At 38.7% G+C, this 19,425-nt stretch overlaps 1 protein-coding gene across 1 annotated transcript in view; it reads right to left on the bottom strand.

Annotated features, from left to right (window-relative positions):
- DMBT1 (deleted in malignant brain tumors 1) overlaps positions 1-19,425 on the bottom strand; it is a 495,581-nt gene that overhangs the window by 427,122 nt on the left and 49,034 nt on the right. The window contains 4 exon segments of the mRNA XM_069097407.1: positions 7,831-8,142; positions 11,430-11,629; positions 13,604-13,760; positions 17,867-18,184. Coding sequence (XP_068953508.1) covers positions 7,831-8,142; positions 11,430-11,629; positions 13,604-13,760; positions 17,867-18,184 — 987 coding nt within the window.

Genomic DNA, 19,425 nt, shown 5'->3' with positions numbered 1-19,425 from the left:
AGTAAAACCATCACTTACTGGCTTGCTTCTGATTGATATTGTGATGGGGAGAAGTCACCACCCCTCATGTATTGACATGCCCCATAATTATTTTTAGATGCCCAGTAGTAGAAAATCTGTGCTTCTAGACCTGATTTTATCCATTTTTATACTTAGTGTTTTGATTGGATTGTCTTATATCTGTAAAGAAACTCTTCACTTACTGCACATCTTCAAACACTATGGTCACACGGTAGTTGTTTGAGACTTCAATATCCCAGACACAATTGGCATTGTTTGGATAGTTCTCAGGGTAATTTGGGCTGGAAATGAGCCCTGAGGACTGGGAAAGGAATCCTCCACAAGGGAAATTTGCTGTAGAAAGAAAACAGAAATTCAGGTCTCACTTTCTTGATCTATAAAAGAGGGATTATAATCCTTACACTATGTGTCTCATGGAACTGTGTCAAGGATCAGATAAGATTATGGACATAAAAAATCCTTCTAAACTAAAGTCAGATTCTTAAGACATTTGGGGCCAACTAGAGAAATCATGCATTCTTTAATGTCATTGAAATTATTTTGGGTATAATATCATGTCACTTAGGAAATAAAGACTATGGAAAGTAGGTGACTGACAAATCACCTTTTCTTTCCCAGAATATCCTTTTTAAAACTAAAAAGTCACTACTTATAATTATCAGTCACAAAACAAGGGAAAATGTCACCATCATAAGAAGAGTCAAATAAATCTGCTTTTCAGCTTTGATAAGAAAAATATCAGGCATGCAGAGAGGTAGGTTTTTGGTTGGTTGGTTGGTTGGTTTTTCTGTATCTGTCCCCTGCCTGCACAAGTGCTGCTTGACTCTGGCGAATATTATAAGGAACAAAAAAATGTAATGGGGAAATTTATTAACAGAGCTATCTAAGAACAGAATGGACAGCTTTAATGGGGTGGAGAGTTCCATCTCTAGAAGGACTGAAGCAAAGGTTGAATGATCACTCAAAGATGTTAGAGGAGTGTAATGCCATACACAAGCAGCTTTCCAGAAGAATGCTACTGTGGACAGTGTTTAAAGTTCTGATTACACAGTATAGTGAGCACTCTATTGATTCCACAACAAATCAAAGCAAAACATTCACAGAAAATCAAGGTACAGCATTCACAATATTACAACTTATCACAACACAACAGCTTTATCATTAAAATGGCCACAATATAGTCTCAAAGTACAATAGTCAAAGTCTTCCACTCATGGGGCAAAGTCTTAAGTTAACTCAGTCAGTCACTTATTCAGCAATCAATTACTAAGTATCATTACTCAGTAAGTACAATAGAAGATACAGACCCTCCACCCCTAGGTCATTAGTAAACTACAATTTCATCTTTATTCAGTACCCAAGGAAAGGTCTTTTCATCTTGACTTGGGGCTGGTTCTCAGATTCCCTGGATCCTCTTCCATGGTCCCAGATTTTACATGGATTCACCAGACTGTAACCTGGGTTCAATGGAAGATAGCTCCCAGTTGCTTTTCCAGCTCTCTGAGTAGGTTCTGTTCCACACTGAAGTTCACAGGGTCTGGTCAATGTCATATCCTTCACAATTTCTACTCCAGGGAACTCAAGGCTCAGCCAAGCCACAAACAAACACAGTCTCAGCAACCCAGTAATGCTTCCTCAGTCACCTGGGCTCCTGGCTCAGGGCTCCTGGGCTCCTGTTCAAAAGAAGCTCCACCATGACAAGTTCTCAGGAAATTCTGGCTCAGTTCTCCATTCTCTCTTCTGTAGATGCTCTGCCACCAGATGCTGCTCCCAAGAAATTCTGACTGTGCCTCTCTGGGGCTTTTCTTATATACACAGCATTAGCTACTTCCTTCAGCCAACCCCTTCCTGTTAGGTCAGTAACAGGAGACAGGAGTTCATACCTTCCCCAACAGAGGCTTGATCAGTTCCTAAGTGCTAAGTACCTGCTACCTTTGCCAACACAAAGGGATCTTCAAATTCAAATTACATTACTGTTACAAGGAGATTCGTGCTTCAGGAAAGGTTTGGACAAGATGTCTTCTGAGGGTATTTTAATTTTAAGATTATGTAGGTGTATACGTACATATATGTATATGTGTGTGCATACATATACACATACATGTAGGTGTTAATGTGTATGTATACATACACATGTATGTGTATATCAGTGCATCATAACCACAAATTATGCATATATAAATATAAGGTGTAGTATAACCTAATAGAAAGAATATTAGACAAAATGTCCAAAGATCTTTGGTCTAAATCTTAGCTCAGCTAATCTGACCTCAGACATTTACTAGCTGTGTCACCCTGAGCAAGCCACCGAACCTCTCTTGGCTTCATTTTCTTCATCTATAAAATGGGAATAAAAATAGCATCCACATCCCAGAATTGTGGTGAGGATAAAATGAGATAATATCTGTAAAACACTTTGCAAACCTCATAGTGCTACACAAAAAGTTAGTTATTGTTGCTGTTGTTATTGTTATTAGTTTTGAGATCAACCCTTACGCTATGCAACGTTGCCTCTCAGTTAAGGATAAAATGAGATACTTTTTGTGAAAGCAGTTTGTAGACCCTAAAACACATATAAAGTTAAATTAATTATTATTGTTGTTGCTTTTGTTATTATTATTCCACAAATATTCTTCTCTCTCAATGACACATTGGGGCATGGAGGTGACTCCATATTCTCACTGTCTGAACCAATGGGATGCAAAGGTTCCAGAAGGGTTGGCCGAAAACTTTTTGAGTGAGGGCATAGGAATGAACTGTGGCAAAGAGAATCATTTAGCATTGTCTTTAGCAATTATATCTATTGGAAACTCATTCTGATCCTCTAAATGTCAAGTGCCCTTCCTCTCAAATGATTCTGTCTATATTTAACTCTCTCCATGTATAATACTGTCTGTTTTTCAATGTATATTTGCTGTCTCCCCATTAGAATGTAAACTGCCTGCAAGCAGGGACCTTTTTTCATTTTTTGTCTTTGTAACCTGAATGCCTGGAAAAAAGTAGGTGCTTAATAAATGTCGGTTGATTGATTGATGCCGGTTAGGATGATTGTCTGGCATATATATCTCCCTACAAGACTTGTGTCAGTCTGATACAAAATGTCTAGGCTTTATTTAATTTATTGAGAGGTTTCTAGAAAATTCTAAACAATTACTTCAGACTGCTGTGTTTTTCATCTAACAGATAGGGAAAACAAATCCAAAATTCATTTGTGATTTTAGATCATAACAACCAGCTACATATTGCTTCCAGAGCTCCAGGATGAGATAAAGGTGTTGCAAATTACAAAGACACAAAGTAAGTCATTATGAAAAACAAGGGATTGTTTGCTCAAGGGTTGGTTATTAGTCATATATTTAAAAGTGTCTCAAGTGATCTGAGGAAGAAGATAGATCTCTCTTGTCACTCAAAACCTGACTTTCTGTTGAATTCAGAAGGAATGCTTATGATGTAATAGCCTAATCTTTGTCTCACTCTGGTCCAGAAACCAAGCAGTAAATCTCAGTACAGAGGAAGACAACAATGAGTTTGAGTCAAAGGTGTCTATTTAGATTAGGCGAAATTTCTTCTTGGGTTGACTGCTTAATTTGACAATACTGTGAAGACAATTTCCAAGAGACTTAAATCAGTCACAGATCACCTGTTTTCATTTATGGGCTTAGCTGACAGGAAAACATTCATCCCCTCTGTATAAATGCTATGCTTTGCTTAAATATTATTGGAATGGGAAGCAAACTACCACACAAATGAAGATGCCATTGAAACTCTGAAATTACCAAAAGAAATTTGTGGGGGAAATGGCCCTATGAAAGTTGCAAGGATTTTTATGATATTGATGGAAGCATTTTTTAATTTAAAAAAGTGAGAAGAAGGGTGGCTAGGCAGTGCAGTGAATAGAGCAAAAAAAAAAATAAGTTTTGGGGCAGCTAGGTGGTGCAGTGAGTAAGACCACCAGCCCCAGAGTCGGGAGGACTTGGGATTGGTTCTGGTCTCAGATACTTAACACCCACACAAAAAAGAACTGGCTGTATAACCTTGGGCAAGTTACTTAACCCCAATTGCTTTAAAAAAAAGTGAGGAGACAAGATTTTATTTGGTCATATAACAAAAATCATTTCTATCCTTTGCTACCTTGCATTGCACACTAGCATTAGCATATAGGCCATAAATCTTGATCAACTACTAATAGCTTAACGTTAAAGACTTAGTTATTTTACTTATGTTTTCAGACCCTGCTAAACCTTTATATATTTAAGTGTGAAACTCTTACTATTCGGCTTTTCCAATTGGAATTGTTATACCAGGATCAGTCTTACTAAGTTTGGAGAGACTCATTACTAGTATGTTGGCAACCTCTACTCATAGGCTTATCTACTAAAGGGTGGAAGGGTGTGAATTGGATCATTGGAAGGACCACCTACTGATGAATTCAGGGACCATTGATGTATTGAAGCATATTGTCATTACTGGGAGAGAAGGGGAAGAATCCCTACATGAATTGAAAGATTGGGCCATTATTTGAGGTTCTCACTTGGGACCTACAAATTTATTTCCTAAAATATATACATATATATATTTTGCTAGCTGCATTATAATAGCTGCATATAATTGGTTTCCTTTGTATTACTACAGATTATATTTTATGCATTTAAGATCAGTAATCTGAGAAGTGGTGGACAGGCTTCACCAAATTACTAGGGGTCCATGGCACAAAAAAAGGCTTAAAATATGTGGACTAGCTGATCCTTCTATGTCTAAGAATCTGACTCTACAGATGAGTTAGCTGTCATTATTTACATCCTGTAAAGATCTCATACATGCCTATTTTGGAATAATTAATAATAATAATAATAATAATAATTCTCATCTCATCTCATATCATATCCAACATTTACACAGTGCTTACAATGTGCCAGAAACCATGCTAAGTGTTTTAGTGAAATCATGCATTCATTATTTTCATTGCTTCTGCCATTATATCACATCACCTAGAGGTGAGAAACATGTAAAGCATGTAACCATCCAAAGCATCTGAATTCCCCATCTGAAAAGTCAAGGATAATATACTTACACGTTACAGGTAGGCTTAGTGGGTAGGCAGTAGTTGTTGGAAAACCTGTTGATAAGATTTTTTAAAGTAGGTTAGTTTTGCTATAGAACACCCAGGAAACAACCTGGAAGCATTTCGGAAGTTACTGGATATTCCTTAATTGTTGATACTAGAGATTTAGAAAAGAACCAGGCTCAGAGCTGGCCTTTTCTGAGTGATTTTATGATAAAATCATAAGTGTCTATGAAAACTATGCTGAGTCTCACCAAGGTAGAGTGGGAAAGAGCCAATAATTGAAAATAATTTTTTTAAAAGAAAGGAAAAGCACAATGATGGGGGAAGGGGAGGGTCAGGATCAAAAGTAGATATTAAGAAAAATAGTTGGTTAAGCTGCAGACTGAAGAACAGTGACCTACCCTGTAAGCACACACACACACACACACACACACACACACAGAAAAATTGTGTCTCTAGTGCTTGATGCTTGGTCCTCTCTGGAAGAGACTTTGGAGATCATTTAGATTGTCTGCCATTTTACAAATCAGGAAAGTGGGGCCCAGATATGTCCTTATGAGACCTCAACCAGAATACTTAACGGGGTCCTGGTAATATACTTCAAAGGGATTGAGGCAGATGAATTTGAGGAGGCAGTTGGGCCTAGGGAACAGAAAACTAAACATTGCACATTAAGGGCCAATGAGTCTGTGTATATGAAGGAGTTGCATTTTTATAGTTTCTCCTTCCCTGGTTCACTCTGCAGGTATCCTGACCAAAACATTGCTCCAGCAACCCACCTGATTTAGTGAGTTCCTACATCTTCTTTATGTGAGAGAAGGAAAGCCATACAATTGTTACCTGGGGCCAGGTCACACATTCCTACAGCTATATGGGTGAGGTAGATTTGGGAGGGCAGGGAAGGGGGTGGAGAAAGGAAGAAAACTCCAATAAGTTGGTTATCTGGCTTCTGTGGGGAAAGACAAATTAGCTGCTGTACTGACTGAAAGTTTTCCATTTTCCAGCAGCTAATTTAATATTAATCTAAGTGGCTTTCTCCAAAAAACCTATTCCCTTCTCTTCTGCCTAAGATGATCATAGTGAAAAGGGAATTGGCCAGACTGATCTATAATGAGGTAGGGAGTTGCATTCTAGGACTTGTACTGAAGAAAGGTCAAACACACTGGCCCACAAGCTACTTTACTGCCTACAACACTCCCTCATATGACCTGAACCAGATTAAAATGTGATTAGGAAATATTTAACAAAATAAATAAAAGTACAATAGAACATAATGTTAATATATGTTCTTCTGAATCAAAAAGCAGCTCACAGAGATGTTTATGTATGACTTAGAGACCCTATTTCTATTTGAGGTTGACACCATTGATGTTTTCCATGTATTTTTTTTAGCAATTAATAATACCATCTGACATTTATTAATGCACACAAATTCATGAGCTCTCACAACATCACTACAAAATGAAACTGATTTTAAGAAAAATTTGACAGAACTTACACATCTAAACCTGTACTACAACCTTTAAAGTAGTCACCTTAGAAGGCTATACACTTTTTTTCCCTATGTTTTCCCTAAATTTATTATTAACTCTAAATTTTTGCTTTAGGAACTCAACACATCTGATATCAGATTCATCATGTCCTCCAAACCAGCTCTTCTTCCCAGTTTCCATTTTTTTCTCTTAGTGCTAACATCTTTTCTACAACCCACACTCCACATTTCAGAGTTTCCTTGGATTCCTCCTCCTGCCCTCTGCAATATGTATTATGTCCAACTCTTCTCTCTACTCCTACCACTCTATCCAATTCAAACCCTCACTAACTCTTCACCTGTTGACAATAGCCACTTAATTACTCCTAATTGGTCTTTACCTATATAGTCCCCCCCCATCCTAATCTATCTGGCATAAACCACTGATGGATTAATCTATTGAAAACATAGATCTCATTTTTCACACATTCCCAATTTCTCCTCCAGGGAAAAAAAAATAACCTCCAACAGCTCCCTATTGCTTATCAAATAAATTCCAAAACACCTCCATTTAGCAATCTAGGTTTACCATGATTCAGATCCAACCTCTCTCTCTAATTTTATTTAGTTTCCCACATCCTAGGTTTCAGCAAAACCATTCACCAAACTCTACTTTTCTTGATACACCTTCACATTTTGAACATTCTTCCCTCCAAGGTGTACCTATCTAATTTGAATCTAACTCTCTTAAGACCAATTCCAAAGTTACATCCTTTATTAAGATTTCCCAGATGCACCCTGCCCCCAGAAAAAATATAATCTGAATGTAATCATTTCCTGCTCCTAACTTCTATAACACTTTATACCTCACTTGAACATTAGTTATTTATGTATCTTTTATCTCTCCTATTAGATTGCAGTTTCTATGAGGGCAAGGAGTATGTTGTATTCTCCCCCATATCACCTACCATAGGTTTTGCACATAGTAGGCTCTCAGTAAATATATGTTGAATAGGAAAATGCATAAATAAAATATATGTCTTCCCGAGGTGATTAAGAAATCATTAAATAGGGGTGGCTAGGTCGCGCAGTGAGTAGAGCACCAGCCCTGGAGTCAGGAGGACCTGAGTTCAAATCTGACCTCAGACACTTAACACACACACAAAAACTAGCTATGTGACCCTGGGCAAGTCACTTAACCCCAATTACCCTCCAAAAAGCAAAAACAAAAAAAAAGTAAGAAAGAAAGAAAAGAAAAGAAAAGATTAAATACCTGAGCAGATGACACTAGCATCTTCTTGGTGACCGCAGTTATGGGAGAACCAGCCATTATTCTGACACTGCCAGAGATTTAATTCATTCCCTCTACACTTTACATCATCCAGGGTGATAGGTCCAGAACCTTTACCAAAGTAGGCATTTCCTGGGGCCAGAATGGCTGTTCCACACCCCAACTGTTGACAGACCACCTGAGCATCCTGTAAGTCCCAGCTGTCATCACAAACTGTTCCCCACAATCCATTGTGATAAACTTCAACACGACCAGAGCAGTGATTGGATGCATTTGTCAGCCTCAAGGCTGCATCTGAAAGAGATATGCAATACATGATACTTTTGACCTGCAGTTATTTGTCAAAAAAGATCATCTAACATGACATAAAATTCTAACCCCTCTTCAACTAAGTGGTCTTATTCACCTCATCGCCAGATACAATTGAATAAAAATAACATCTCGGGAAAAGTATTTTCTCTTTTGGTACTCAGTTTCCTCATCTGTAAAATTAAATGACCTCACTAAGTGATTTCTAAAAAGCCTTCGACTTCTAACATTCTATGATTCTATCCTTTAAAGGAAGGTTTATAAACAGCAAGAGTTATCACTAGATGACATCTGTTCATGAAAAGTCATTCCAGCTCTGATATTTTCCACATTCTTGCTCACATGGTGGATTCTATATAGCTCATGTGACTAAAAGCTCATTATAGAGATTAACAGTTCTATCAATACATATGATGTCAATCTCCAAAAAGAGCATAGATACCAAAGGGGTACTGTCTGGTTATACTACCACCTTGCCTCGCTGCCATGGTATTCCTGGCAAAATGCAAAAGGAAATCACAACTCTGATTTCCAACCCAATAAGGATTAAGTTCATTGCTCCCCTTAAACATAAATGTTGAGATGGATTGGTGGCTTTGCTCTGACTTCTCTGAACATCTTCTTAGACGTGAATCACTGTAGGAATATGATGAATTGAATCCATTTATTACCCTTAGAAAAGGCTTCTAAATATACTGCCAGTCAGTGTAGCCAAGGCTACCCATGAATTAATCATGAATATTCTCTGTTAAATATGCCCATGTGCCCCATAATAACCTCATGAAGTGGCATAAACTGCCTTCTAATCAATGAAGCTTTTCCTTGGGGGAATGATACAGCTTATAATGGATAAGTCTCAATCCTTCTAGTATGTAGTAGAATGTAAGCTTTTTGGAGGCTGAAACTGTTGCATTGCGGTCTTTGGATTCCCTATCATAAGATCCAACACACAGTAGACAGATGTCTACTGAGTTCAATTGCACAAAAAAGCAGGGCTAGATAGCTATGACCCAGAACCACCACAATCAAAACATACTGAAGATCAATGCTAGTCTGGGTCACTTGGATTTGTAAAGTTATCTTCACCATATCCTTCAAACATCATGAGAAGCAGCAAGACTTCAAGAATAGTTGGCCTCAGAGACAAAAAAAAGTCTGGGTTCAAGTCTTGCCTGCTGGCTGGGTCACCCTAGGCAAGTCACAACCTTTCAGCATCCTCAGGGAGCTGGCAGTTGGTTGCAGTTGCTGATCTAATTGGAGGTTGGTGGCGAAGTGGAAAAAGCACCAGGAGTCAGGAAGACCTAAGTTCAAACACTAGCGATGTGACCCTGGGCAAGTCACCTAACCACTGCTTACCTCAGTTTCATCATCTGTAAAATGGGAATAATAATACCACCTACCTCCCAATGCTGTCTTGAGATAAGACAAGTGAGATAACAATCGTAAAGCACTTAGCTTAGTGCCTGGCACATTGTAAGCACTATGTGAGTGTTAGTTATCATCAAGATCATCATCATCATTTACATTGCCAGTGGAATTTCCTCAATGGGAGTCCCCTATACCAGTGAAATCATGGGTCGCAAACCAAAAGCAAGACATATGTTGCAAGGACTCTACATTAATGTTTGTTCAAAGCTATATCTTAAAAATCAACCATTCTGAGACCAAGATTATGAATGCTGGGGTTGGAAGGGAACTTAATAATCACTTAATCTGATGTCTTCATTTCACAGATGAGAAAACTAAAACTTAAAAGGTGAAATGACGGAGAGGGAATGACTTTATGACTAAATAGGAATTAGAGAACATTATAAAATGTAAAATGGATAATTTTGACTACATGAAATTGAAAAGTTTCTGTACAAACAAAGCCAATGTAACCAAGATTAAGAGGGAGGTGGGAAATTGGGAAAGAATCTTTACAACCTATGTCTCTGACAAAGGACTCATTTCTAAAATATACAGAGAATTGAGTCAAATTTATAAGAATACAAGTCATTACCCAATTGATAAATGGTCAAAGGATATGAACAGGCAATTTTCAGAGAAAGAAATTAAAGCTATCTATAAGCACATGAAGAAATACTCTAATTCACTATTGATTAGAGAAATGCAAATCAAAACAACTCTGAGGTACCACATCTCACCAGTCAGATTGGCTAAGATGACAAAACAGGAAAATGACAAATGCTGGGAAATGGGAACACTAATGCATTGTTGGTGGAGTTGTGAACTGATACAGCCTTTCTGGAGAGCAATCTGGAATTATGCCCAAAGGGCTATAAATACTTTCATACCCTTTGATCGCGCAATACCACTCCTAGGGTTATATCCCAAAGAGATCATAGAAATGGGAGAAAGACCCATATGTACAAAAATGTTTATAGCAGCTCTTTTTGTTGTGGCAAAGAATTGGAAATTAAGGGGGTGCCCATCAATTGGGGAATGGCTGAACAAGTTGTGGTATATACATGTTATGGAATACTATTGTGCTATAAGAAATGGGGATCAGGCAGTCTTCATATTTACCTGGAGAGGCTTAAAAGAACTGATGCTGAGTGAGAAGAGTAGAACCAGGAGAAATTTGTACACAATTACAGACACAACGTATGTGTGATGACCAACTTTGATAGACTGGACTCTTCTCAGCAATGCAGGGATATAAGTCAATCCCAAAAGATGCATGATGGAGAGAAAAACATGCATCCAGGGAAAGAACTAGAAAGAACTAAGTTTATATCCAGGTGGAAGCAAAATACCTGATCTTTTTCGTTCTCTTATTTGGTTTTATGTCCTCTTTACCATTTTTCATTCCAGCTGGTACAATCCGTCCTTATAACCTGACCATTGTATAATGTGAAAGTATTTACAGATCCTATACTTGACTATAAGCCGCCATGGGGGGGAGGGAAATGAGGGGGACAAAATGTGAAATTCAAGGAATTGTGGAATTGAATCCTGTAAACTAAAAGGAAAGAAACAAATTAATAATTTTTTTTTAAAAAAGAAAGGTGAATTGACACAGCTAGTTGATGTTGGAACCAGGGATAGCACCCAGAATAATGATTTCTGCTGTGATGCTTTCACCTGGTCCATGCTTCCACTATGCCAACTGACTCTAACCACAGGAAAAAAGAAGTATGACTTCGAAAGACATTCTTTCACCAAAATAATCTCTTTGGAGTGGTCATGTTAAAAAGAAAGTCAGCATGGTAGCAGGGGTGAGGGTGGGAGGTTGTCAAAGACCCACATACAAGATCAACTCCTCTTACCTCTTGGATAAGAGTTAAACCAAGCAGAAAATCCTATATTTTGGATGCTGACATCACTGACAAAGTGAACAGTCAATCGGTTGGAAGAAGAGGTGAATATTTTCTGGGTTTGGTTGCAAAGTTTTCCCATTAACTGACCATTCAGTGTTCCATCAAAGATTTCAACATAATCATATCCGCAAGAATTGTGTGCCTCCAACCTGAAGAGGAACCGTTAGAACATGGCTTATCAGCATTTTAATTCCAGACTAACTGTTTAGTAGCTCTTAGTCCCCACATCAAGGAAACAGAGAGAAAAACATCTTGTTATAGCACAAAACAGTTCATTGGGCTCTGCAAACCTATTCCCTAACAAACTCTTGCTTGCGCATTGGAACATGAGTCAGACTGAGGAAATAGGTGGTTCTTCATCATTTAAAATTACATGTTCTGGAACTTATTTTTAAAAAATAGTACCATATTCATGTATATCCCCACACACATACACAGTTCTTTTCTCATATTTTTAAACACTACACTGGAGAGAAGAAGGGGATCAGTGTTTCTGTTCTGACCCACCCCCTAGGCTGGAACTGTGGCCCCTCATTAAATAAATATTCTTCCCATATCTTAGGCTGCTGTGGATGTGAAAAGCAACTAACTCCTTCAGAATGAATGGGAGCTTTTGGAAGACTTTCTAAGGACAAAAAGAATGGGTGTAAACAGTGGTCAACTATTTCACTTATTCTTTTCAACTAGGATGGATACAATTTGGTTCTCAGCTGTTCTGACTCAGGTATGGGAATCTCTGTTCTGCCATTACTGACAGATATATCCTGACAGGCCAGGGAATATGGATATACGTGTGGACAGCTATCTCAGTCCTTGTTATCTCTCTTTAGTTCCAGACTTAAGTATTACACTTTAATATCTATAGTTAAATGTACAGTGATATTAGAAAACTCTTTGAGTTGCTCAAGGATAAGCGTCAGAATATTCTATTATTCCCATGTGACCAAACCCTCCAAAATATTAGAAAATGGCACGTGTCTGATCCTTTAATTCTAGCCAACCCTCATCATTCACTCCTGCCTACAAGAGAGTTCTGTTTAGGATCCAGGATCTGGTCCTACTATCCCTATAAGGTCAACACACCTCTAAACCTAGAAACATATAGGCTGATTCTTCGATTGCTTGCTGCATTTACTCAAAGATTCTCCCTCCCCACTTCATGAATTTCTTCTACTACTTTTTTCCCCTCTTGTTCTATTTGATTTTTGTGTAAAATATTAGAGCTAGCCAGAGATTAAGGCCAAAGGAAGAGTGCCGTGTTTGTAGTCAGAGAACCTGGGTTTATATCCCAGTTCTTCCATTTAGTACCTGTGTGACCTTACCGCCGGACCACCATTTCTTCATCTGTTAAATGAAGGGGTTAAACTAGATGACCTCTATGTCAGTCTTAAATACGGATCCTATGAAATCCTGAAAAACATCTTCTAAGGCAGGAAGGGGTTATAATTTGTGTCCATGAAGGTACTACTATACTGAGCAGCTAGGTGGCACAGTGCCAGTCTGGAATCAGAAAGGCTTGAGTTCAAATCCAGCCTCAGACACTTAATAGCTACATGGACAAGTCATTTAGCCTCTATTTGCCTCAGTTTCCCAATTTCAAAATGGGAATAATAATAGCACCTGCCTCCCAGAGCTATTGTAAGGATAAAATGAGACTGGCACAGAGTAGGTTCTATGTAACTGCCAGGTAGTATTACCATTGTCTTTTAAAGTACACAAACACGCACACACACTCATCTTAGCATATTTTTTGTTGTTCAGTTGTTTTTTCAGCCATGTTCAACTCTTCATGACCCCATTTGGGATTTTCTTGGCAAAGATACTGGTTTGTCATTTCCTTCATTTACAGATAAGGAAACTGAGGCAAACAGGGTTAAGGGACTCACCCAGGCTCACACAAGTAGTAAGTGTCTGAAGCTGGATTTGGACTCAGGATGATGAGTCTTCCTGACTCCAGGCTATGTATGTACATATAATGTGTCTGTATGATATAAGTACAATATAAAATGAACCTATTAAAATTCATCAGCCCGAGAGCACAATTGTACACACGCTTGCATGTATGTTTGTGTGGGGGTTGAATGGACATCATACTGCATGCAGGTGACCTCGGCATTACTTACTGCAGATTATGGAAGCCCAGATTTATCCTGGAAGTGGAATTCACTTCTATCTCCCAGATGCAGTTGACGTTGTTTGGGTAGTGTGAAGGATATGAAGGACTTGAAAATGACCCAGAGGCACTGGAGAAGAAACCGCCGCAGGGAGGAGAAGTGCTCACTGCAAGAGAGAGAGAAAGAGTGGAAAGCAGTTATTTCCTTTGCGCACCTGCGTGGGACTTCTGTTCATGGGTGCTTCATCTTTTCCATTGTGGGGAGAATCGGCGGGTGCATTGGAACAGAGCGGTCATCCGGTTGTCATTTTACACAGGAGGAAACTGAGGCCCACAGAGGGTAAGTGACTAGTCCAAAGTGACACAGATAGCTACTATATATGGCAGAATTCATCCCAGGTGTTGTGACTCCAAACTCAATATTCTTCCCATCACACCACAATCACTTTTTTACAGTAACAAATTTTTTAAAGAATAGGAAAAGCAGTGTTTTTATGGCATTAACTCTTCTCAATGAAGTAAACATAAGAAAATCATGGCAAAGAGAGATGACCACAAAATCTGGAAGACTCAGGCATGTTGATACATATAGGAAAGCCATTTAACCTCTCCGTGTTCTAAAATAATCTCTAAGACTATGAATTGGAAAAATAATGCCAACCTGCCTCTGGAAGGTCCCTAAATCAATGAAATCATAAGTCTAGTTCCTAACCCTAATAAGCATAGCACTAATCAACTATCATTCTCCTTGGACAAGAAAGATCTCCAAAGTACCTGAGAAAGAGAATGGGTATACATCAGGCCAAATTACTACTTGAAATAAAGTTTTAAAAAAGAAAAAGTTTATTGATCCAGATTAAGCAGTATATAGTTGTGTGACCTTGGGCAAGTCACTTAACCCCAATTTCCCTGCTTTGCCCCTCCCTCCAAAAACAAAAAACAACAAAAAAAGATTAAGCAGTATAATCCTTTCAAGAGAAAGGAGATTAAAAGTATAGCTGAAAGGACAAATCCAAACAACCACCTGCTTTTTTTTTTTACCTGAAAGCTAAGAATGCTTTTTACATTTTTTTTTGTTTTAAAAATGTAAAAATGATTTTAGCTTCCAATTGTATTTGGCCTGTGGGCTGTGGTAATTTTAATTTTCTCTCTTTAAGAAGATGATGTTCCTTAGTCTCATTCAATAAAATTTTATTTTAAAATATAAAAGCCATTCTTAGCTCCTACCAGTATAAAATCAGGCAGTGGGCTGGATGTATCCTCCTGGCTGTGAGTAATAAAAAGAACACCATAGAAATGAACAGACATTCATTAAACTCCCTAAATGGAGATTTTTAGAAGTCATGATGGTGTCGACATAGATCCAGCATGTGTATGCCCACACATACAGACACGCACAGATGCCTGGGTCTCCGCTCTCATCCTCTCCTGGATGGTGGCACAATACCAGCTGACCCTTCCCTAGCCTTTTAAAGTTTATAAAACACTTGCTTCTTTATAACAAGCCTATGTGAAAGTTTCCACAATTGTTATTATCTTGGTTTTAGAATTGGAGAACATGAGATGGGGAAAAGTTAAATGATATGCCCATGGTCACATGGTTAGTCATAAGTGTCTAAGTAGGATTAGAACCCAGGTCTTTCAGACTCAAACTTTATCCATCCCAAACTCTTGGAAACAAATGAAATAAACTTCTAAAGGCTAAGGCTATCTTTGTATCCATAGCACCAGAGACAATAATGTACTTTTGTTTTTGCTTTTTGGAGGGGGAAAGGCAGGGCAATTGGGGTTAAGTGACTTGCCCAAGGTCACATGGCTAGTTTTTTGTGTTAAGTGTCTGAAGCAGGATTTGAACTCAGGTCCTCCTGACTCCAGGGCCGGTGCTCTATTCACTGCACCACCTAGCCGCCCCACATTTTTAAAATTTTTGTTTTGTCTTGGTCCAGGCTTATGACTTCATGGTCATGAAGAAGTCTAGATGAGGAAATTCATCCAACTACTAAGGATGGGGGAAGCCTACTATGTGCTTGGCCCTTTGCTAAGCACTTTACAAATATTATCTCATTTGACCATCATAACAATCCTGGGCAATCGGTGCAATTATTATCCCCATTTTACAGATGAGGAAACTGAGGCAAACAGGTTAAATGACTTGCCTAGGGTCACATAGCTATTATGTAAGTGTCTAAAGTTAGAGTTAAGCATAGGTCTTCTTGACTCCAGGCTCAGCACGCTATCCACTGCCTCATCTAACTGCCTTGATGCCAACTGTTCTGAGACGCTGCCTATGTTGGGTCAAGTCCAGAATAATCTAGAAGGAAGGTATATAAGATTTAAGCTGAACTTACTAGGTGTTGTTTGTGAAACAGAATGAGAAGGTGTAAGGAAAAAAAGGGAATTAAGTGTCTGAGTTTACTCAACTGGCATGTGTCAGGGACTGAGCTTGGGCCCCGTTCTTTCTGACTCAGAGGTTTCTCTCCGTTAAATAGACTCACCTGCACAGAGCAGGCAATTAATCAGTGCTGAATTGTTGAAGTGTGAGAATGCAGAGCGCCTATGAAATCCTCCCTTTACAGATGCCCTTTATACACTTCCTAAATACAGGAAAACTAACAGTCACAGAGCAAAGAGAGCCCTAAAGACCGGGGCCAAATACAAACAAAATGGTGCTTACCTGAAGAGTGGCTGGTTGGGTACCACCAACCAGGAGAGAAAAAAAAGCAACATGTCTTAGTAAAGCATTGAGGAGATCTCAGAACATTTGTCAGGTTTTGCCAGAGGGTTCAGCCTTCTAAAGTTGAGTCAGAGAAATCAAGAGGCATTCATGCCCCTGGGGACCTGACTCTGCTCTATGTGCTAAGACAGTGGACATTTAATAAGAATCCAGAACAATTTAGGAATTTTCCATATAAAACTATACAACTTAGAAATCAAATAACCAAAATTTGTGCAATTTAGTTAAAACCTTTAAAATGCCTAATTGGGGAATAATAACAAAATAAAATACTTGCAGGGCGACTTAGGTGGTGCAGTGAATAGAGCACCAGCCTTGGAGTCAAGAGGACCTGAGTTCAAATCCAGCCTCAGACACTTAACACAGACACACACACAAAACTAGCCGCGTGACCTTGGGTTAGACACTTAACCCCAACTGCCCTCCAAAAAAAAAATACTTGATAATGATTGGGTATTGTTTTTTGGAGTAAACATTTTACCTGGACTCCTACATGGAAATTATACATACATATAAATTCTGGACCCAGAAATATTTCTAAAACTAAAATATACTGGGACAAAATACTGGCCAAAATATGAAAAGTTCACGTGGCTAAAAGTGAGAAAATCAGAATGTCAAACCTATTGTTTAAGATCAAATCATGAAGTCACATCATGAAGCATAGCATGGGAATTTGATGCAAAGATGAAAAACACACTCCCCATATATTTCCAATGAGCAAAGTCCAGAATAATCTAGAAGGAAGGTATATAAGATTTAAGCTGAACTTACTAGGTGTTGTTTGTGAAACAGAATGAGAAGCTGTAAGGAAAAAAAAGGAAAAATCAATTTCAGACACATTCGGAAGAGTGGTATCACAAACAGACCTCCAATTCAGTGGAAAATCCATTTCAGCCTCAGGTAAGGAAAAAGTGTCCCATGGCTCAGGAAACTGGCAGCCAAGGAGAACAGCCAGAACCAACAGATAATTGCTGATTAACTAACAACATAAATGAGCCACAAGTGACTACTTCAACTAAAGTTAAAAAAGAAAGATTTCTATTGTTGTTTTTCCAAATTTATAGAAGTATCTTATAGGCCACATGCCATCATCCTCACCAAGGTTTGGAATGCATATGATGGCAACACCAAGTAATCTTATTCAAATTTAAAGCATGGTCACGACTTGTAAGCAAATGGAATTCATAAAAATTAAAGAAAAGCATTGAAATTTTCTTTCCTTAAAATTTTAAAAATAAAATACAAAGGGAGCATTGTTACTGTTTAACTACAAAAAAAACTAGGACATGTATATCCTCTTTGTCTTCATCAAATAAAAAAAAACAGAGTTAGAAATCTTCTAGGGAAAATAATGTGATTTTTCTCTGAGTTGCCAAAAATCACCACTAGATGCTTCTTAGCATCTGTCATGATCTGGCACATGTCTGAGCAACAAAAATATTGATTAAACAGTCTCAGACTTTAGAAATGAATCGTTTCCTGAAAAAAATTCATGTCCATTCAGGAGGGAAAGAAGAATTCGCAAAAACGTTCTACCTGAACAGATGACACTGGCATCCTCACTGTGCTGACAGTTGTGGACCAGCCACCCATTGTGGGGACAGGACCACAAATAGGGTTCAGACCCAGAACAACGCACGTTATCCAGGACAATCTGGCCACTGCCTTGGCCAAAATGGGCATTTCCTGGAGCTGACATGGCATAGCCACAGCCCAGCTGCCTGCAGACCACGTTGGCATCACTCAAATCCCAGTCGTCATCACAAACGGTGCCCCAGGATCCTTGGTACAGCACTTCAACTCGACCCTGACATCTGTCTCCTCCATTCACCAGTGTCAAGGACACACCAGAATCTAATCCAAGAGAGAGGGGGGAGGGAAAAATTCCATTTTAGTATCCTTTCTCAGGAATGAAATCTCAAGACTTTAGGCACTTCCCACAAAGCTCAGAAGGGGCTGAAATTGCCGAGGTGGGAAGTCCCCTTTAGATAAAACTTAGTGCAAAAATAATATAATGAAAAGGATACCAAAGGGCTATGCCATCCAGAAAAGGTACAATTCCTTCCTTTGTTCCTCTCTAGTGGCAAGCTCAGCAGACCCTTCACATGCCAAGCTTAAAATTCCCTAATTTATGCAACAAAATTATGAAAACCTCACTGGAATTTTCATTTACAAATGTCCTAAGTGCATCTCTGCCTCTTGCAGCATCTTAATGGGCAGAACTTCCTGTCTATAACACAATGAGCTATTAAAATGCTCATTTGTGCATGGTTGTGCCTTTGGGACCTCTGCCCTTCAACTTATGAATATAATTAAAATATTTTTAAAAAGTAATCTGCTTAACCTGTGAAGGAGTTATTTGAAGAAGGAGAAAATGGAAATGCGAAAAGGGGGATAAAAAAGGGAAGAATAAAATGGAATGAAGGAAGAAGAGAAGAATGGAAGATGAAAGGAAAGAAACCAGAAAGAGAGTGAAGGAGAAACTGGGAAGTACTCTTTTCCTCCTGAAAATGATGAAATACTTTCCTCTGGAAAGACACACAAAATTGGAGAGCTAATTTTGGTCTCCTATTTTTTGGCATAAAAGGGCAATGACCTGTTGACACCCAGAATAATTCCCAACCTTAGTTTCAGGACAGAATTCCTCTATCACTTCCATGGACAAAGGAGAATGAAAGGTAGAAAAAACACGAGGGATTACATAGTCCACATTCTGCCTCCTTGATCAGGGTCATACTAGAAAAATGGTGCAAACTCAGTCCTACAACAGGTCTTAGGACATACAGCAGGGGCTGACACCAGGGAATGTGAAACAAGAGGCACTTTGGAATTCTCCCAGTGATGTTTTTCTGGAATCAAAAAAGCCTGATCATCAGGAAAGGAAGCATGGAGAATCTTGACCCATGTAGTTGACACTATGTACAAGACGCTTCAGCTTCCATTAGGCCTCTCATATTCCCACACACGGATATCTACCTACATCTACACACGTAGCATCAGTGAACAGAGCTCACTCAGAACACTCATCCCATATTCCCAGTTCCCATATTCCAAATGAGCAACCAAATGAGCGCCTGTGCAACCAAAACCTTGAC

This window comes from Petaurus breviceps, unplaced genomic scaffold (genome assembly GCF_028583685.1).
Source record: "Petaurus breviceps papuanus isolate PSGF00001 unplaced genomic scaffold, PetGlider_PUasm1.0 37, whole genome shotgun sequence".
In the NCBI taxonomy this organism is placed as follows: domain Eukaryota; kingdom Metazoa; phylum Chordata; class Mammalia; order Diprotodontia; family Petauridae; genus Petaurus; species Petaurus breviceps.
The sequence above is the reverse complement of the archived record's forward strand: the minus strand, read 5'-3'. Positions and strand labels throughout refer to the sequence as shown.